Below are 18,869 nucleotides of genomic sequence, written 5' to 3'. Positions count from 1 at the left end.
AGAATGTTTAGGTGAACTTTTTAAGTTAAGTTAATTGCTTTACGATATATCCATTTAATTTCCCAAATCTCTTTAACTTCCACCCTTAGAATTTTGCTAATTGAAATGATGGGGATTTATTAAATGTCTGATAATTTCCAGATAAGATAAAATACTGAGACATTAATTGCTGAACAAGTCTATCTAATTTTGACTTCTTATTACAGAGTCTAAAGATATTTTAGCCTATTCATAAACATGACATATGCCACATTGAAAATTTGTGCTATGAGGAAATGTATGTTTCTAGAAATTATGGAAAGTATTCATAAATTTGCCAGTCTAAAGACTGCTGGTGTAATAGTTCACAATTGCTTACTTCATAGTTTTCACTAGAAATTAAAGTTTCTAAGGGTTAAGAATTCTAATTAACATATATGATTAAAGTTACTGGAAATAATAAGGGAAACAACTTTATATGCAAGGAAAGTAGGATGTGTTTTTGGTTAGAAAAGGTATGAGATATGAAGATGCATTTTTGTTGAGGGAAAATAAAATAATTTTTTCCTAAAATAAAGCTGAATGGTAAAAAAAAACAAGGGATGAACTAAAATGGACATAGAAAGTTGTAGAAGGTTTATGAAAAAGGAATCTAAGAAAGTTTATGTGTGATCAATGAATTTGTTATAAAGTTTTTAAAAATAAGCTTTAATATCAATAATGTACTTAGGTAAAACTAAGCCTTAATTTTCCTTCATCTGCTAAAAGAAAAAGGTTTATTGGACTATTTGTCTGCTCTTGTGAAAGGTTTTTTTTTTTTTTATTTTTTTATCTTTAACGTAATCTGCCTAGAAAAACAAAGATTCTATGTTTTGCCTTTATCGGCTTTTTGATCATTTTTAAAAAATTGTATCTTTTCTATATTAAAATGCTAAAGCTTTGTACAACTATTTAACCTTCTGTATTTGCCTGTGAAGTCTTTGTTGTCATGGTTAAATGAATAAGTATTGTTTCACAATAAATTACGATCCTATTTGGCCAAGTGTTCTAAAATCTCCAATATTTTTGACAAACTTCCCCCAAAATCAAATTCTAAATGAAGTCTTTTTGACCAAAAACTAACTTTGAGAATTTCTAGAGGGCACCTGGAGCATCCCAAAGGATATATTCTCTCTACTTACAAAAGGAGAGAGATTAAACTAATTAGGTGTATTTGATATGTTAAATTACATGGGAAACATTATCAAATAAGTGATAATAAACCTTCTGAGGTTATATTGTATGGGTAAATGTTATTAATGTAAGTGTTCTAGAAAATATATAAAATTCCTAAAAATCTGATATGTCCTAGTATAATGTTATTGTTTGTAATTCTAATTACTATTTTAAAATGTGTGTCACAAAAATAACCAAATTTCCTTGTCAATTACATTAATGAATTCTCATTTGATAATCATGGTCATTTTTAAGTCTATTTGCTTTTTCAAGTATGTTTCATCTTCAGAGAAATTCATGGAAAGGACTCTTAACATATTCTAAAATACTGTCTCTGTTAACTTTCAGACCGTACCACTAAACTAGGTAAGAAGTTACAAAACACTAATAGAGAAACAGATGGCTTCATAAAACTACTAACTAAAGATCAAGATCAACAAGAATTAATTACATGGGACTGAATGAATAGGATGATTATAAATTTTACGACTTTTTTGTTTGAAACATTGTTAATGTTTTGTTTTCCAGATATAAGGAAAACTTTCCTCTTAAACTATGACTTACAGAAGTTTGGTAAATTATTCCTTTGAAGCAGACATTTACCTTTTTCTCCCTACCTGATTCCTCCAGAATTTGAAAATTCAATGAGTATTCTTTATGGCAATATAGTTATTTGCATAAGTTCACTAAGAATCTGTTCTCTTTATAACAGGACACAATTGGAAGAACTGGCTATATTACCAAGGCTTTGACTGGGATGTCACGCCTTTGAGAGAAGCATGCATAAACTCAGATATGACTAAACAGGTTTAAGGAACTAAGGTTGACTTAATGGAGCCAATAAAGCCCCTTGAAAAAAGTCTGGTACCTTGCTTACAGGGTTCCTGATAGCCTAACCAGGTAAAAAAGGTCACTTCTTGGCAAGTGCAGGAAACTCTGAACATGTTGTGGACCTCAAAATCAAAGGAATTAACCCAAACCTTTAGATATTGCAGGGGAAATCTGATGACAAACAAGTCCTTAGCTTTGCCTCCTAGTCTTGCGAAGCATTTAAAAGTTCAATCTGGGATTCCTTATGAAAAATTCCAGCAAAGCAGAATAAAAGAGTCTATGTGGTCAATCACTATTCTTGCTGCACTTATATAAATAGCCAGGCCAAGTGTAATGAAACTAGACTCATTTTTCGAATAAGTTAATCTTAATTTTTTTCTCTTTGGTAAAAATGAGGGTGATGTTGAGAGAGAAAATTTATGTCTCAGTAATATTCTTTTGTGGATATTAGATTCTGTTGCTGGAGAAGCGGATGCAGGAGAATGGTCATGTCCCATCTCTCCTGCGAGTTGGGAGAGTTCCTGGGGCGGGTTGCCAAATGAGGAAAGAATTCAAGAGCGAGCCAAAGTAAAGTGGAAGCGAGTTTACTTAGAGAAGTTTTTATGGGCTGGGTAATTACATATGCTAATGAGGGGGAAGAACATTCTAACAATTTAGAAGATGGGGTGGGGATTCCCAGGAATTGGGCCACCTCCCAGGTTTTGGCCTTTTATGGTCAGCCTCAGAACTCTCACGGCACCTGTGGGTGTATCACTTAGCATGCAAATGTGTTACAGTGAGCATATAATGAGGCTTAAGGTCTACTGGAGATCCAGTCTTCTACCTAGTTTGTTCTTGGGCCTAGTTTGTTCTAACTAGTTTTGTACGTAATTAAATTTGGTTTTCTCCTGTTACTCTCGTGTCAATGTAATTATTAGGACTGTTACTGAGTCCAAGCTCGCTCTGCTCGCCACACGACAGGCCAATAAATAGGGAGATGAAGAGTTGGGGCAAGGAATAGTGACTTATTCAGAAAGCCAGCAGACCGTGAAGATGGCGGACTAGGGTCCCCAAAAAACCATCTTATTGGGGCCTGGATGCCAGTTTTTTTTATAGAACAGAGACGGGGAGGAGGTGAGGGAGTAAAGTAAAAAGGCCATTTATCTTGCAAAATCGGAGGGGATGTGTTAATTTCTTCTTTTCTGCAGCCATTCACAGGTGGGCAGGGTCAGAATGTCTCTCTGTGGGCTGAACAAAGGCCTTTGTTTTAACAGTCAGGCAGAGGGGCATGGTTCCCTGTGGCAGGCCATTATGTATGCTTACAGCTATAGACAGTGATTATAATAACAAAAGCAAAGAAAAGCAAAGGTTAAAGTAAAAGAAACATATCCAACAAGGAGTCAGAATTGGCTCTTCCCTGTTATAGGCCAGCCAGAAGAACCTAGAAGGGTGGAGGAAAATTTTTCCTCCCCAACAGCATCAATAAGTTTCAAAACTCCACATGATTCCAATGTGCAACAAAATTGGAGTATAAGTAGATTACAACCTTGCTACTCAAACCGTGGTCGGTGGGCCAGGAGCATCCATAGAACCTAGGAACCTATTAGAAGTGCAGATTCTTAGGCCCCACCCCATCCTGCTGACTCAGACTCTGCTGAAGCACAGGTCTCAAGTGCTTTATTTGCACGTTAAAGCTTGATAAGCACTGGATGGGATGCCCTTTAATGGGGCCTAATGGGGCCTGCTGGTTGTTAATTATTTCTGTAAATGGAGAAATCCCTGAATAATGTAGTATTAATGATCTTGGGAGGGGGAGGAGGGGTGGAGTGTGCCGAGAGCCAGACTGGAGAAAGCTGTTAAAGAGGCTTAAAGAAACTGAAAGGTTCTGGCTGATTGCTGTATCTGCATAGATTAATTTTCACACTGCCACAGACCTTCGAAAGAGTCTTACATAGTCCGAGGGGGTTTATTTCCATTGAAGGCTCAAAATGTGACAAGACAGCTCCAAATGCTTTGTGCTTACGGTTAATTTAATTCTCATGGCCACTTATGCTGCGGATGCTAATGATTCCCATTTTGCAGAAGCACAGGGAGGTTAAGAACCTGCCCACGGTCATCTAGCTATTCAGTGGCTGAATGATGGTTTTGTTGTGTTGATAGTTGTTGTCTTTCAAAATCAAAAGTCAGGTTTATTTTATAGTTGGTGTTGAGAAGGAGTAAAGACCAAGGGTGTCAAACAGAAATTGTGCCCGGGAACAGTGCTGGGGCTTTGTACATCAACTCCACTTAACAGCCTGGCTTTCCTGAGGAGGCCAGGAGATTTGGGGGAAACAGGATTAAAGAGGAGTTTTTCTCCACTTCACTACTCCTATTCTAAGCCAAGGAGGGGCCCTGACCCTACTCCTTCCCTCTCACCTCACTCTGCCCGTAGCATCATGTCAGCCCAGCGACAAACAGTGAGGAAATTTCCTTCGAACACCGCAGGGCAGCTGCGGTTGCTGACCCCAGACCTGCAGGGCCTGACAATCTCCTATGTGGTCAACAGGTGCAAGAAAGCAGCTGCAGAAGAACTAGGGCGAGACCACCACAGACCCGCTATGCCCTGAAGAGTAAGAAATACCACCACCTTCCAGCCGTGTGTCAGAACCGAAGCTTTATTTTAATATTCTTATTTTCAGAATATCACTGGCAACTAGAAACTTGTATGCAAGAATGATTTTTACAACTGTAAATAAAATAGATAATGGAATTGTAACAGTAAATACACCTTAAATATAAATATACACATTGCTATCCCACATGTATAAAAGTCATGCTCTGTAAATGTTCTGTCCACACACTGTCTTTGTGGGGCACTGAATTCCAGGATGGATCTTTGAGGGTTTACATGTGTCCCATTAGTTATGGACATTTCCAGAGAGCTTAGGTAGGAGCAACACATTACAAATTTTGAAAAAAAAATTAAGTATCACAGAGCATTTTTGGGGGATATTTAATACTTCTGTTCTATAAAGAGAGCATTTCTTAAATATTACAAATGGTGAAACAAATATACTAGCTTACAGATATGTACAATGTACTACTTTATACTTCAAAATGCAGGAAGATAAATTATATATATTTTATATATATATAATTTTAGATCTAATGAACAATTCAATATTGCTCTTGTGTTGGTCTTGCTGTATTGCATGCATGCCCAGGGCACGCCCATGGCTTGTCACCAGATGGAAGAGGGATTGGCAGGGACAAACGGGATCCATGGAGCCCCAAGCTTATTCCCGGAGTGCCATCTTCAAAGCAATATTTTGAGTTTTGTAACTTACTGTGGCAAGGTCAAAACCTTCTGTGTCCATATGCAATGCAGGACGTGTACTCAAGAACCACAACTACTTATTCGGGGACTGGCCCACATAAATGCTAAAAACATCTGGTTCAGTGGGACTAACTCCTCCTGAATGTCCATTGGGGAGCTCCGAAAATATTATTTTGAGATAATCATCTATATCCTCAGTGCAGTTCATAAAAAATGATCTCAGAATAAAGACCCATGATTGAAGCATCAATGGCCTTCCAATAAACTCACAGGCAAAATACAAAGGAAGAAAATGTGTCCTGAATGAGATCAGATTTTCAATAATTACAAGCTTCTCATATTGATCAAGCTATAAACACTTAAAAAGGTAGACACTGCCTTGAGAGGGCTAAATGAATTTCTAACTTGGATTAGGAAGAATGGGGCAGTGACAGGGAGCCCACATACTGGGAGCCTTACGGACATTACAGCCTGTGGCAGACATCACATTTTACCATTAGTTTAACCCACCCAAGATCTCTAAAGTTCATTTTGGCCATGAAGTCCTGTTTCTTCTTCCACTTAACCCATATTCAGACTACAAATGGATGACATCTCTCTGAGAATAGAAATAGAAAAAAAAAAAGGTAGGGACAAGTTGAAAAGCAAATGTTCTAGAAAACACACCAATGAGATCTCACTGTGAAGGCTGTGGAACAGCCACTTGGAACAGAAGGAGCCCATCAGAAGGTGTGTCCATTGGGACTTGGAGAGGGATTTGGTGGCACCCAGGCCACTTCTGTACCCTCCCTGTCCAAGTTCTATTCTAGGAGGCCAGAGAGGTGGGCTGACCATGGAGCCAATGGTTCTCAAACTACCTCCCACACACTAAATACATCACAAGGACGAGTTATTAGCAGAGGAGAGGGGATGAGATGAAGCCAAGAAAATTTAAGCAGAAAAAGGTTAATTTAGGATCTGCTGAGAGCACAGAACTGCCCAATAGTTGCTGTAGCAGGAGGCACAGGAAAGACACAGCAAGTGCAGGAGAGAAGGGTATGTGCAAACGTCCGAACTTGACCATCCTGCCCCAGCTGGGCGCTGCTGCCCAGAAGCCGAGAAGCTCCCCTTACATGATCCTGAGGGCATCACTCTCTCTGCCTGCCAGGCAGGCAACAGGAAGGTGTGCTGAAAGGGAAAATTCCAGAGGAGGCCCGAGTGGGATGCAGACTGGAACAAACAGGAGAATTTACAGGCTCTGTCAGTGGGAATTTTCAGGAAGCAGAGCCAAAGCAGCCTTGAGGACGGCAGAAGAATAAGCTGAGTGGGCTATGCCCGGCCTGTGACGGAGCCTGCTGGACCCATTTCCACCTAGCATGCAGGAATCAGCAGTGGCCGTAATTTGGTTTGAAGAATTGAGGATGCACACGAGATCATTAGGAGGAAAAGATAATCATTTCCAGAGTGAACCCTGCATTGAACAGCTCTTAGAAGACATTTCTAATGGAACATGCACGATAATCTATTACTTGAATGCATTTCCCAGGAATATACTCGTTATAGATAATCATCAAAAACACAGTGAACAACCTTTGTTTCAACGTATTTCATTAAGATGCAAAGTATGGCACAGACATGTCCGTGTCTGTTAGAAAATGGATGTGGCTTTTGGTCTTCGGATGGCCTTTGTTGGCTGTTACCCAGTTGGATACAGATCGAGTTATTGAAAAGAAGAAAATCATGTTGGAGGACAAAAATGTCTAAAAAATAGCTACTTTAATTGCTTTTATTTAAAATCTGAGGGCTGGAAGAGTTATACCCCTCATGGGTCAAAGGAAGGAAACTTCACATTTCTAAAACTCTCACAATATAACACACAGGAGCGTTATTGCAATGTTTTAGTATTGTCCACGATATCCTTACGCAAACATTTTAAACGGAAATTGAAGAATTTCTGACAGAGCGGCACACTCTTAGTGAATTCATCATTGTATGTGAAAAGAAATACCCTAAAAGGCTAAAACGATACCTGCTAATAACTAGACTTAGTGAGGTGAGGACCTCCCCTCAGAGTGGCAAGGCTCACAGGTCAGCTGGGAACTGACAGTGAACATCCTCTGGCGGGTAGAGAGGCTGTGTTATTTTTAATTCAGTAAAAGAACCATGGAACCGAACAACTTTGGCCTGGTCTTCTCACCTCTTCCCACCCCTCCCCTCCCCAAGGGTTGTCACTGGCTTCTGAGCAGAGGGGATGCCTGGTCTGGGGGTGGTGCTTGCAGCTCTGGGTTAACATGCTCTCACATGTATGCAGATAGTATTTCCCCCTATCGGCACACGCTGCTTCCGAGGGCACAAGCCCTCATGCCTCCTGATGGCGAACGATGCCTCCAGAAATGTCTGGCACCCCATTCGGTTCCCTGCGATGCTGAGCATGTTAGTTTTCATTTTAAGCATTTGTCAGATTCCCTGATTCTGGAGAGGGGGTGCTTATTGGTGGTAGTGTAAAATGCCCTCTGAGGACAAGAGCGCACATCTCGGTCAAAATGCAATATTTAACACGTGGGCATCTGACATGCTACCCTGACAACTGTGGGTTTCACGTGGAGGGGGAGGGGAGGAGAGGGAGACACACAATTGCTGCTCCCACGGGAGGGAGTTCACATGATCACGCACTTGCCCTTGAGCTTTTCTTTCCTCTTCTGCTGCTTGCTCTTTTTCCCATCGATCTGGAGGCTCACGGTCCTGCGCTTCTCCAGGTTGAGCAGCTCCTGGAAGAGCTCCTTCACATTGTGGTTGAGCTTAGCCGAGGTCTCCATGAAGGCGCACTTCCACTTGCGGGCCAGCACCTCAGCCTCGCTGCTCTCCACCTCGCGGTTCGGGCTCTCGTCACACTTGTTCCCCACAAGCATGATGGGGATGCTCTCCACATCCCCTTTGATCTCACAGATTTGTTCATAGATGGGTTTGAGCTCCTCCAAGGACTGCCGGCTGGTGATAGAGTAGACCAGAATGAAGGCATGCCCTTTGGAGATGGACAGCCGCTGCATGGCAGGGAACTGGTGGCTGCCTGTGGTGTCCGTGATCTGCAGGGTGCAGATGCTCTTGTCACAGCTGATGACCTGCCGGTAGGTGTCTTCCACAGTGGGGATGTAGCTCTCCCGGAATGTACCTTTCACAAACCGCAAGACCAGAGAGCTCTTGCCAACACCACCTGCGCCGAACACAGCCACCCGGTAATCGTTGCTCTGCTCTGGCATGTTGCTTGAGGGCTCCAACGATCAACTAGGAAGCACCTAGCAAAGGAACCAGATGTTGTTTGAGAGAATTAGTAAAAGAAAAATCTAGGAAAAGGTTGCTTTACCCTCTCTTGATAGCTTAAAACAAAATCAAAATGGTACAGTTTGCTTTACCCTCTCTTGATAGCTTAAAACAAAATCAAAATGGTACAGTTTGCTTTCACTTTCCCAACACAAGAACAATTCAAATTTCATTTTATAATTCTGTAATTCTAAATCCAATAATTATAGCTAATCCCCAGTTTTCAACAGGGCTATTGATCTACTGAGTGGCTAACTGGAGCCAGTCTATTCCTCCTTATTGGACCATGGTTCTGAGCAGCTTTGCTCTCACATCACCCTGTGCTCAGGGAAGAGATGCCAAGTCAGCCCAAGGGAAGCAGAATCCAGGAAAGGTAATGGGGAGATGGAAATTAACCAAGCCCCAACATACACACACACACACACACACACACACACAATCATAATCACAGCAGATCTTTACTATTTAACCTGAAGTACTGTGAACACCCAATACACTGGTCATAATATGTAATGTTTTAAAAGTACAAGGAGGGGGTTAAAGGCGAGGAGAATGCAATTTTTACTCAGTGTTTATGTTAACTCATGAAATCCTCACCAGCCTGCAGAACTGGTGTCATTATCCCTGTTGTGAAATGAGGAAACACAGAAGGAATAGGGGAATGTAATGTCCCCGACTTCACACAGCCAGCGAGAGGTGAGGCAGGGATGCAAACTGCAGTATCTCTGTCCCACAGGCTGCTGTCCCACAGGTTGCTGGACAGAGAGCTGGTCACAGGGGCCTGGGCACTACTCAGGCCATGGTGTGGACTCTCATTTAGCAGTAGAAGTTGACAGTTAACTAAGAAGCTTGGAGGGTCCTTTTATTAATCAAATTTAAAATGATTATGGGTGCTCTATTTTTAAGAATTATAAGAAGTCAAGTGTTACTAAGACAGTGATATAAACCACTATTAATGGTCATTAAAATGGAGTAGAATGGGGTTTCCCTTCATCACAAACATCACCTATTTCCTGACATACAGATTATCAAACATCTTTCATCCCGTTCCTTCTCTGGTAAGAAAGGACATATGACATGCAAAAAAGTAGACAGTCAAGAAAACAGCCAACATTTTTAAAACAAAGTAGACACGTAATACGGTAATGCGAAGCATGGAACCCATTTTCTCCAGGCAACATTGTGCTGACTTTCACTTTTCTAATCTTAGAGTAACCAAGGGACAGTAATAAAAGGCATTGCTCAAAGTCATTCTCAGAGACCAGTAAAAATTAAATATAATTAGCCATGGAAGGAAATGGGTGTGTGCAGCTAATGTCTACTGGCAGACAGATCAGATCAAAGCCCAGGACTGTGGCATCTCATCTCCTGATTTTTTTCTGAGTTCACCATGTACATCTGACTGCAAATCTGCTCAAATAAATACTCAGCTGTTCTGTGTGCACTTGGTATCCCTAACCTTGCAAAAAACCGAAGAAGCATCTATATGTATATACATATATATGTATGTATGTATAACTGATTCTCTTTGCTGGACACCTGAAACTAACACAACATTGTAAATTAACTATACTTTGATGTTTTAAATGGTTACAATTTTTTTAAAAAAAGAACAAACTGAACCCAAAGGAAGAAAAATGAAAGATTAGATAACAGTGGAAAGTAATAAAGAATAGAAAACCAACAGAAAAAATTAATAGAACCAAAATCTGTTTTTTTGAAAATATCAACAAAATTAATTTTTGCACTAGACTGAACAAACAAAACAGTGAAAAGACTCAAATTATTAAAATCAGGAATGAAAGAGGAAACATTACTGATCTTGCAGAAATGAAGATTACAAGGGCATGACCAACTGTAAGCCAACAAGTTAGATTCCTCAGATGAAACAGATGGAAACTACTCAAGTAGACACAAGAAGAAATCAAAAATATGAATAGAACTTTAATTGAATAGTAATCAAAAAACTATCTAAAAAGAAAATGCCCAGGTCCAGATGGCTTCACTGGTGAACTCCAACAAACATTTAAAGAAGAATTAATACCAATTCTTCACAGTCTTCCCAAAAACTTAATAGGAGGAAACACTGCTTAATCTTTCTGAATCCAATATTACCCTGATACCAATACCAGACAAAGATGTCATGAGAAAACTACAGACCCGTTTCTCTTATGAATATAGATATAAAAATCAACAAAATACTAACAAATTGAATCCATCAATATACAGAAAGATTATACATCATAACCAAGTAGAATTTATGCCAGCAATGCAAAGTTGGTTTCATATCTATACATATATATATATATATATACATATACATATATATATATATATATATAAAACATGTATATAACGTAACACACCATATCAATAAAGGACAAAAACCATGATACCTCAGTAGATACAAAAAATTGACAAAATTCAGCACTCCATTATGTTAAAACAAAAACACTTAAGCCAGCAATGAAAGGGAACTTCCTCAACCAGATAATGGGCATATAATGAAAAATACCAAACTAACACAATACTTAATGGTAAAAGATTGAATGCTTTCTCCCTAGGATCAGGAAAAAGAGTTTCCACTCTTACAGCTTCTATTCAACATTTTGCTGGAGGTTTTAACCAGGAGAATTAGGCAAGCAAATGAAATAAAACCATCCAGATTGGAAAAGAATGAAACAAAACTATATTGCAGGTGGCATGACTTTGTAGATAGAATATCCTAGGGACTCCACTAAAAACTATTAGAACTAATAAAATAGTTCAACAAGTTTTCAGAATATAATACCCATTTAAAAATTAATTGTATTTCTACACACTTGAAATGAACAATCTAAAATTAAGAAACTAATTCCATTTACAATGTCATGAAAAAGAATAAGATACTTAGGAATAACCTTAACAAAGAAGTACGAAATGTATACTCTGAAAGTTACAAAATATTGTTGAAAGAAATTGAAGACCTACATTAGTGGAAAGACATCCATGTTTATGCATCAGAGGACTTAATTTTGTTAAGATAGCAATAGTCCCTGAATCACCTACACATTCAATGCAATCCCTAAGAAAATCCCAACTGACTACTTTACAGAAATTGACAAGCTGATCCCAATATTCACAGGAAAATTCAAGAGACCCAGAATAGTCAAACCAATGTTGACTGAAAGAAAAAAAGAACAAAGTTGGAGAACACATACTTCATGATTTCAAACTCACTACAAAGCTACAATAATCAAGACAGTATGATATTGGTACAGGATAGACAAATATATGAATGAAAATCTTCAGAGTCGAGAAATAAACTCTGACTTTTACAGTCAACTTATTTTTGAGAAGGATGTCAGAAAATTCAATAGAGAAAGAATAGTCTTTTCAACAAATGATGCTGGACAACTGATATTCACATACAAAGGAATGAAATTGGATCCCTCCCTTATACCATATACAAAAATTAACTCAAAATGGATCAAAGACATAAATGTAAGACCAAAAACTATAAAACTCTTAAAAGAAAATATAGGCATAAATTTGTGATCTTTGATTTGGCAATGGTTTCTTAGATGTGATATCAAAAGCATGAACAAGATTAAAAATAGGTAAATTTGATTTCAAGAAAGTAATAGGCAACCCAGAGAAAGGGAGAAAATTTCTACAAATCATATATCTGACAAGTGATTAATTCCAGAACATATAATAAACTCCTGTCATTCAATAACAGCAAGGAAAACCCAAAAACTAAAAATGGACAAAGCACTTGAATAGACATTTCTCTAAAGAAGCTATACCAATGGACAATAAGCACTTGAAAAGATACTCAACATTACTGTTACTAATTATTAGGGAAATGCAAATCAAACCACAATGAAATACCACTTCACTGCCACTTGGAAGACTTTAACAAAATCACAAATTAAAAAAAAACAAAAACAGAAAATAACAAATGTTAGCAATGTTGTAGAGAAATTGGAACCCCTGTGCATTGCTGGTTTCAATGTAAAGTGGTATAGCTGCTTTGGAAAACGTTCTATCACTTCCTCAAAAGCTTAAACAGAATTACCATAAGGCCCAGTGTTTTCCATAATTCTATACCCATGGGAAATGAAAACATAGCCACACAAAAAATTGTATGCGAATATTCATAGCAACATTATTCATAATAGCCAAAAAGTGGAAAAAACCCAAATGTTCACCAACTAATGAAGGGATAAGTAAAATGTGGTGGATCCATACAATGAAATATTATTCAAGAATAAATAGATATGAAGTACTGATACACGCTACAGCGTGGTTGAGCCTTGAAAATATGATGCTAAATGAAAGAAGCCAGTAACAAAAGCCCACACATATTGTATGATTCCATTCATATGAGGCATGCAGAATTGCAGATTTATAGACAGAGAAAGGATATTTGTGATCGCCTAGGGTTGGGGTGACATGGGCATTGGGGAGAAATGGGAAGTGACTGGACAGAATTTCCTTTTGAGTGATGAAACATTCTAAAACTGACTGTGGTAATGACTGCATGACCCTGTGAATATACCAAAAACTACTAAAGCGTATACTTTAATTGGGTGAATTATATCTCAATAAAGCTGTAGTTTTAAAAAAGACATTGTATAGGGCAGCATTCCACTGTATGTGATAACAGTGTCTACTGATTCTGAAACTGATTCGGTGCGAGAAATAATGTGCTAAACGTTAACAGGCTCGGCTTTATTCCTAATAGCCAGATGATGGAAACAACACACATCTTCACAGTAGAAATGATAAGCAAAGAATGGAATATTCATACTATAAAAAGAAATACACTGAATTAACTTATTCATACCATAAGAAAAAGCAACACAAAGAACAATACAAAGAATAATACATGCAACAACCTGGTTGAATCTGACAGTTGAGATGTGCTAGGCAGCCTGCTGGGCGCTAGAAATGTGCATATTTTCACATGGGTGGTGGTTACAAAGATGTTAACACTACACTGTTATAAGGTGGTTATACAGATTATTCTGAATGATTTTATTCTTTTAAAATTATCATGGAAATAAAATCACAATTTTTTTTAAAAACTGGGAAATCTAATAGGATTCATTCTCAGACCCCAGTTAAAGAAATACTATTGTTAGAGTTCAAGTATGATAAACCTAGAAAGTAAGGCTTTGATTTTGGAGACTAGGAAGTTGTTCAAAGATAGGGATATTGAATAACATTCCCCAAACTGAGAAGGAACTTCGAGACTGAAAAATGAAGCAGGCAACTCCATAAAGTAGAATTATGAAGTTTATTGAAGTGAACTTACATACAGGTTGGATCAGGCAGACAGCAATCCAGAAGCATTCACAGCTGCACTCCACCCTGCTGAGAGGGGTACAGGGGAATTTAAAGGGGCCAAAGTGAAATATAGAATCTGACTACCAAGTGAGAAGCACGTCTGTACCTGTCAGGAACCAGGAATTTTTCCTCCCCAGCGGGGGTCTCATGAACATCTGTGCCAGCAAAGGCACTCTTCCAGTTTTCATATCAGATGAAGGCAAGGGTAGAAGTTGATAGGAAATTTATCTGGCTTGGATGTATTCTTTGTGGGTTAGGCAAAAGCTCAGTCATGCAGAGAAGAGAAGGGCTAGGATTGCAGAACTAAGATGGAGCTGACAAAATGGAGTCAGTGTGGCTCAGCCGCACAGAAGTAAAGGAAGATTGGCAAAGTTTCAGTTAAGTGGTGTTGGGGAGTACAAGTCATTCTGCATTGGGTATGAGAGTGACGAGATGAGACAGCTACAAAGACAAGAAGTGTAGATTTCTCTTTAAGGAAATTTGGAGATTAAGGAAAGGAGAAGGGACAATTGGCAAAGGTTAAGGTAAGGGTTAGATGGGTGGGAAAGAGTATCTGTATGGGTCTGCTGATGGATATCTGATGGAGCAAATGTGGAAAAAAACAGGAGCCCCTGGGATTCAGGATGCACACACAGAAGGTTGGTCTTCAGGGAGAGAAGGAAGGGTAGGTGATGGCAGAGGAAGTCCCAATTAAACCTTCCCAGACCAACCCTGCTGTTCAGCTTAAAAACTTTAAAAACAAATAAATTTAAAAATAATGATATAATGCATGTACTTGGTTAAAAAAAAGAATAAACAAAATTGTAAAATACTCTTTTATCCACACCCAGACCCCTTCCTTCGGCAGCCCTAGTCTCTCTTTCCAGAGATACCCACTGTTAAAAAGAATGGAAACTCAGTTGTTTCCTGGTGTTCACAGTTAAATTTTAAATAATGCACTCATTGCTTGAATAATAGATCTTAATGTCTTGACTTACTGACTTTGGAACATCTCTCTCTATGAAATTAGCACTATTACCTTCCTCCATTGCCTAATTTTGTTAGGTATACTCTGTTTTTAAAGTACATACCAGTATTTGTGTTTTCCAGATATAATATTTGCAATTAGTTTCAAAATTTAAATTGTCTTCTGTGGTTCTTCTACAGGTTGTTTCTAAACCCAATCAATAAACAGCATTAAAAGGACTTTGTAAAGATTTTTCATTGCAGAAGTAGACAGGACTGGACCCACTGAGAGGGAAAGGTTATTTTCATTAAACTTTGCTGATTGCATAATTTTCTGTGTCAGCAACACTGGAGTCTTACTTTTTCTAGCTTTTTTGTTTGTTTTTTGCTTAAGTAATACAACTTTTGTATTTCAATTTATCACCTTCCTTGGACTCATTTTACGCTTTGGTATAAACATTACTGATAACTTCTTTTAGATGATGTTAAAATTTCTGAGCTCATGCCCTCACTTGATTGATAGAATTCTGCAGTCAAACTAAGGTCAAATTCTTTTTTCTTCAGATTTTAAAAATTATTTAATTTTATCATCCATGGTTACTGACATGAAATCCAAAGCCAGTACGATATTCTTTCCTTTGTAGCAAAGTTGTATTTTTCCCTTCTCTGGCAGGGTTAGGATATTCTCTTTATTCTGGGAGTCATGACATTTCACTAGGATATATCTAGAACTGCTTTTTAACTATGGTGGGTTTTTTGTGGGGGCGGGGGGGTGAAGTAGATGGTTAAAAACATAACCCTTTCTGCAGCTTGGGAAATTTTTCTTTTTCTTTTTAAAATTACATCATCCCAAGCCCTATATCTTTTTCCTCTTTCTGAAACTTGTATTACAGGATGGACCAAGTATACCTGTTCTTGATTTCTCAAAATCTTTTCCTTATGTTGCCAATAAACTTTCTTGTACTCTGATATTTTTCTTTTTTAGAGAAGCACTTTGTTATCTCAGGAAAGGTGATACGATGCAGAATTTCAATAAGAATGCTAATTGAGATTTGTTGCTGCTATTCTTATCTGAGATACCTCTAGTTCCATTTCTTCATTGTGTTCCTTCTCTTTCATATGGTTGGCTTCACCATATGTCTGTTGGTCTCTTGTAGCCCACTGATTTAAAGAAGAATCATATTGGCTGGGAAAGGCAGCTAGAGTGCGTTCTCTTGATGCGCAGATATGTTCACCAACAGCCTAGTCCCTATATAGGAAGGTTGTCTGGAATGACTTTACATATACCCTGCTACTTTCCTTTTCTTGAACTTGTCTGGACTAAACTGTCTCTACAGTCCCTTACACTTCTAAAAAGCATATACATAAACAGGCAAATGAAGGAAAGTATCAAGGAAAGGCAGTAAACTATCCATCCCAAAATATCATAAAATATAAAAATGTGTGTCTTATAATAAAGATTCAAAATGAGACATTTTAAATACTGAAAATCAGGTTAGAGATGCAATATTTTGATTTATAAGAAGTATATATTTGGTCATTCAGACGACCAAAATGTATTTCTCATATATATATTTGGTCTTTGTCTATGGTTCCTGGCTTACAGCTCCCAAAACTCTTGGAATTTCATGAGTGGTAAGAGCAGTGGGAGCATCTTTTGTTAAAATATTTGACCTCTTGTCCTTAGCTCCTAAAAACACTTCAGAACCATAAAGGTGTAATATGAGTGTTTTGTTATTCATAACAAGACCCTTTCCATCACCTGGGTTGAGGTTAATAAGGTGACTTTGGGAAAGTACTTAAAGACTAGGGTTTGGTTGCCAGGATAACTAACCAACTTTCAGCCCCACCTCCCACCTCCTGGGAGGAGAAGGGGAGGAGAGAGCCTGGAGGTTGAATCAGTAGCCAATGGCCAATGATTTAATCAATCATACCTGTGTAATGAAGCCTCCACAAAAACTCAAAAGGACAGGATTAGGGGAGCTTCCAGGTTGGTGAACACATGGAGCCATGGGGAGAATGGTGCACCTAGAGAGGGCATGGAAGCTCTGTGCCCTTTCCCCATACCTTCCCTATACACCTCTTTCATCTGGCTGTTCCTGAGTTGTATCCTTTTATCATAAACCAGTAATCTAGTCAGTAAAATGTTTTCCTGAGTTCTGTGAGCCACTTTAGGAGATTAATCAAACCTAAGGAGGGGCTAGCAGGAACCTCTGATTTACAGCTAGTTGGTAACAACCTGGACTCGGCAAGTGGCATCTGAAGCAGGGAACAGTCTTGTAGGTGAGCCCTCAACCTTTGGAGGCTGATGCTATATCTGGGTGATAGTGTCAGAATTCAGTCAAATGGAAGGACATCCAGCTAGTGTCTGAAGAATCGTTGGATGTGTGGGGAAACCTCCTCCACATTGTAATTGGGTGCAGAATTATCAGAGGCTTATCCTAGGCCCACCTAGGATTGTAGGGAAAATGGACCTTGATTTCCTGAGTCACAAAAGTTGCCTATTCAAGTATCCTTTGGAAGACACATTAAATTCACGTGCATGAGATTAAAAATAAAAAAGGAAGAACAAAGAAGCGGCAGCAGCTCAGGTAAAACCACCATCTTTATCTGCATTATACCCTGAATTAAGCCTGCTTCAAAAAACAAATAATTGAAACAACGAGGTGCTATTGTATAGCACAGGGTCTTATATCCAATCTCCTGGGATAAATCATAATGGAAAAGAATAGTAAAAAAAAAAATATATGTGTATAACTGAGTCACTTTGCTGTACAGCAGAGATTGGCACAACATTGTAAATCAGCTATATACTTCAATTAAAAAAAATCAATGACAAATGCAGGAAAAAAAAAAAAAACAGTTGAAACCAGAGAAAAATCATAGATTACAAGAATTCAGCTGTCAGCCTTTGGAAAAGCCGGACAATTTAGTATACTATCCTGCCAAAAAGTCCCATTAACAGTCTGAGATCAAGGGTACCTTCATTTCCTGAAGTTTATACAGGCTATAACTGCTCAGTTTTTGCCTTGGTTTTCCACAATGCTTTCTCCTCAAGTAGATTTGTCTTCATTACAACATTTAAACTTTATTACCTTTAAGCAAATTCCATATTTAAAGTTGGTACTTGAGAGCCTATATTTAAAACTACTACTAATAAAAGGCAAATGGGTCATTTAAGTAAAAATAAGGACTATTGCTGATACTACAGCATAAATAAATATAACAAAAAGAAATTAACAATTTTTAACAGAACTTACATTCTCTAGGTAAGAGAGTGTACTTTGACGTATTTTTAGAATCTTAAATTTAATTAAGGATCCATATTACTACCTTAGCTGAACATAGAAAATGAGAGATTTATTAGTGAGAAATGCCTGCCTGATTATAAAGAAGAGTTAAATATCCATGGCTCATCCTTCTCCAGAGAAGCAGAATCCTTTTTTCAGGAATCTTGTTTCATAGTGTTATGGAGACACCCACCCTAGCAATATTAGTGCAGGTGCTAAAGCAGGTGACACGTCTGCACCCAGATAATGGAGCCCCCATCCCATACATGGGGGGAATCCTTAGGCACTCATCACAAGACTCCTAATATCTGCAACAATGAAATAGAGAACTTGTAACATTTCTTGGAATGGAAGGGGGTAGAATAAATTTTTCTTTAAGAGTTTCATTACTGAGAGGTAAATAAGCCCACAGCTTAGGCACAGAAATACAGTTCACTGATGTTTGTCTAAAACTATTCCACTTGGGGAAAATATGACGGCCAAGAAGCCCAAACAGCCCAATAAAATGCACTTAGTGACATTTTGCAGACTGCCAAGAGCCTATGTTTGGGCCACTTTCTGCTTATTTCTTTTCTATGTGGGTAAGAGAGTAAAAAGGTAAACTATGTGGATTAAAAAGAGTATTGTCCTAGTCAAAGGATCAGTTACCGAGTTTGACCCTGAATGCCCAATGCAGCATGATA

At 38.4% G+C, this 18,869-nt stretch overlaps 1 protein-coding gene across 1 annotated transcript; it reads right to left on the bottom strand.

The window, feature by feature from the left end:
• Positions 1 to 7,956: 7,956 nt before the first annotated feature.
• Positions 7,957 to 8,794, bottom strand: DIRAS2 (DIRAS family GTPase 2; the record flags this gene model as incomplete). The annotated part of the gene is made up of 1 exon (XM_079926954.1): positions 7,957 to 8,794. The coding sequence occupies exon 1, from the start codon at positions 8,554 to 8,556 to the stop codon at positions 7,957 to 7,959; it is 600 nt and encodes a 199-aa protein (XP_079783080.1). The 5' UTR covers positions 8,557 to 8,794.
• Positions 8,795 to 18,869: the final 10,075 nt, after the last annotated feature.

This window comes from Stenella coeruleoalba (genome assembly GCF_951394435.1).
Source record: "Stenella coeruleoalba genome assembly, chromosome: 7".
Lineage (NCBI taxonomy): Eukaryota > Metazoa > Chordata > Mammalia > Artiodactyla > Delphinidae > Stenella > Stenella coeruleoalba.
Note: the sequence above shows the minus strand (reverse complement) of the source record. Positions and strands in the feature narration are given on the sequence as shown.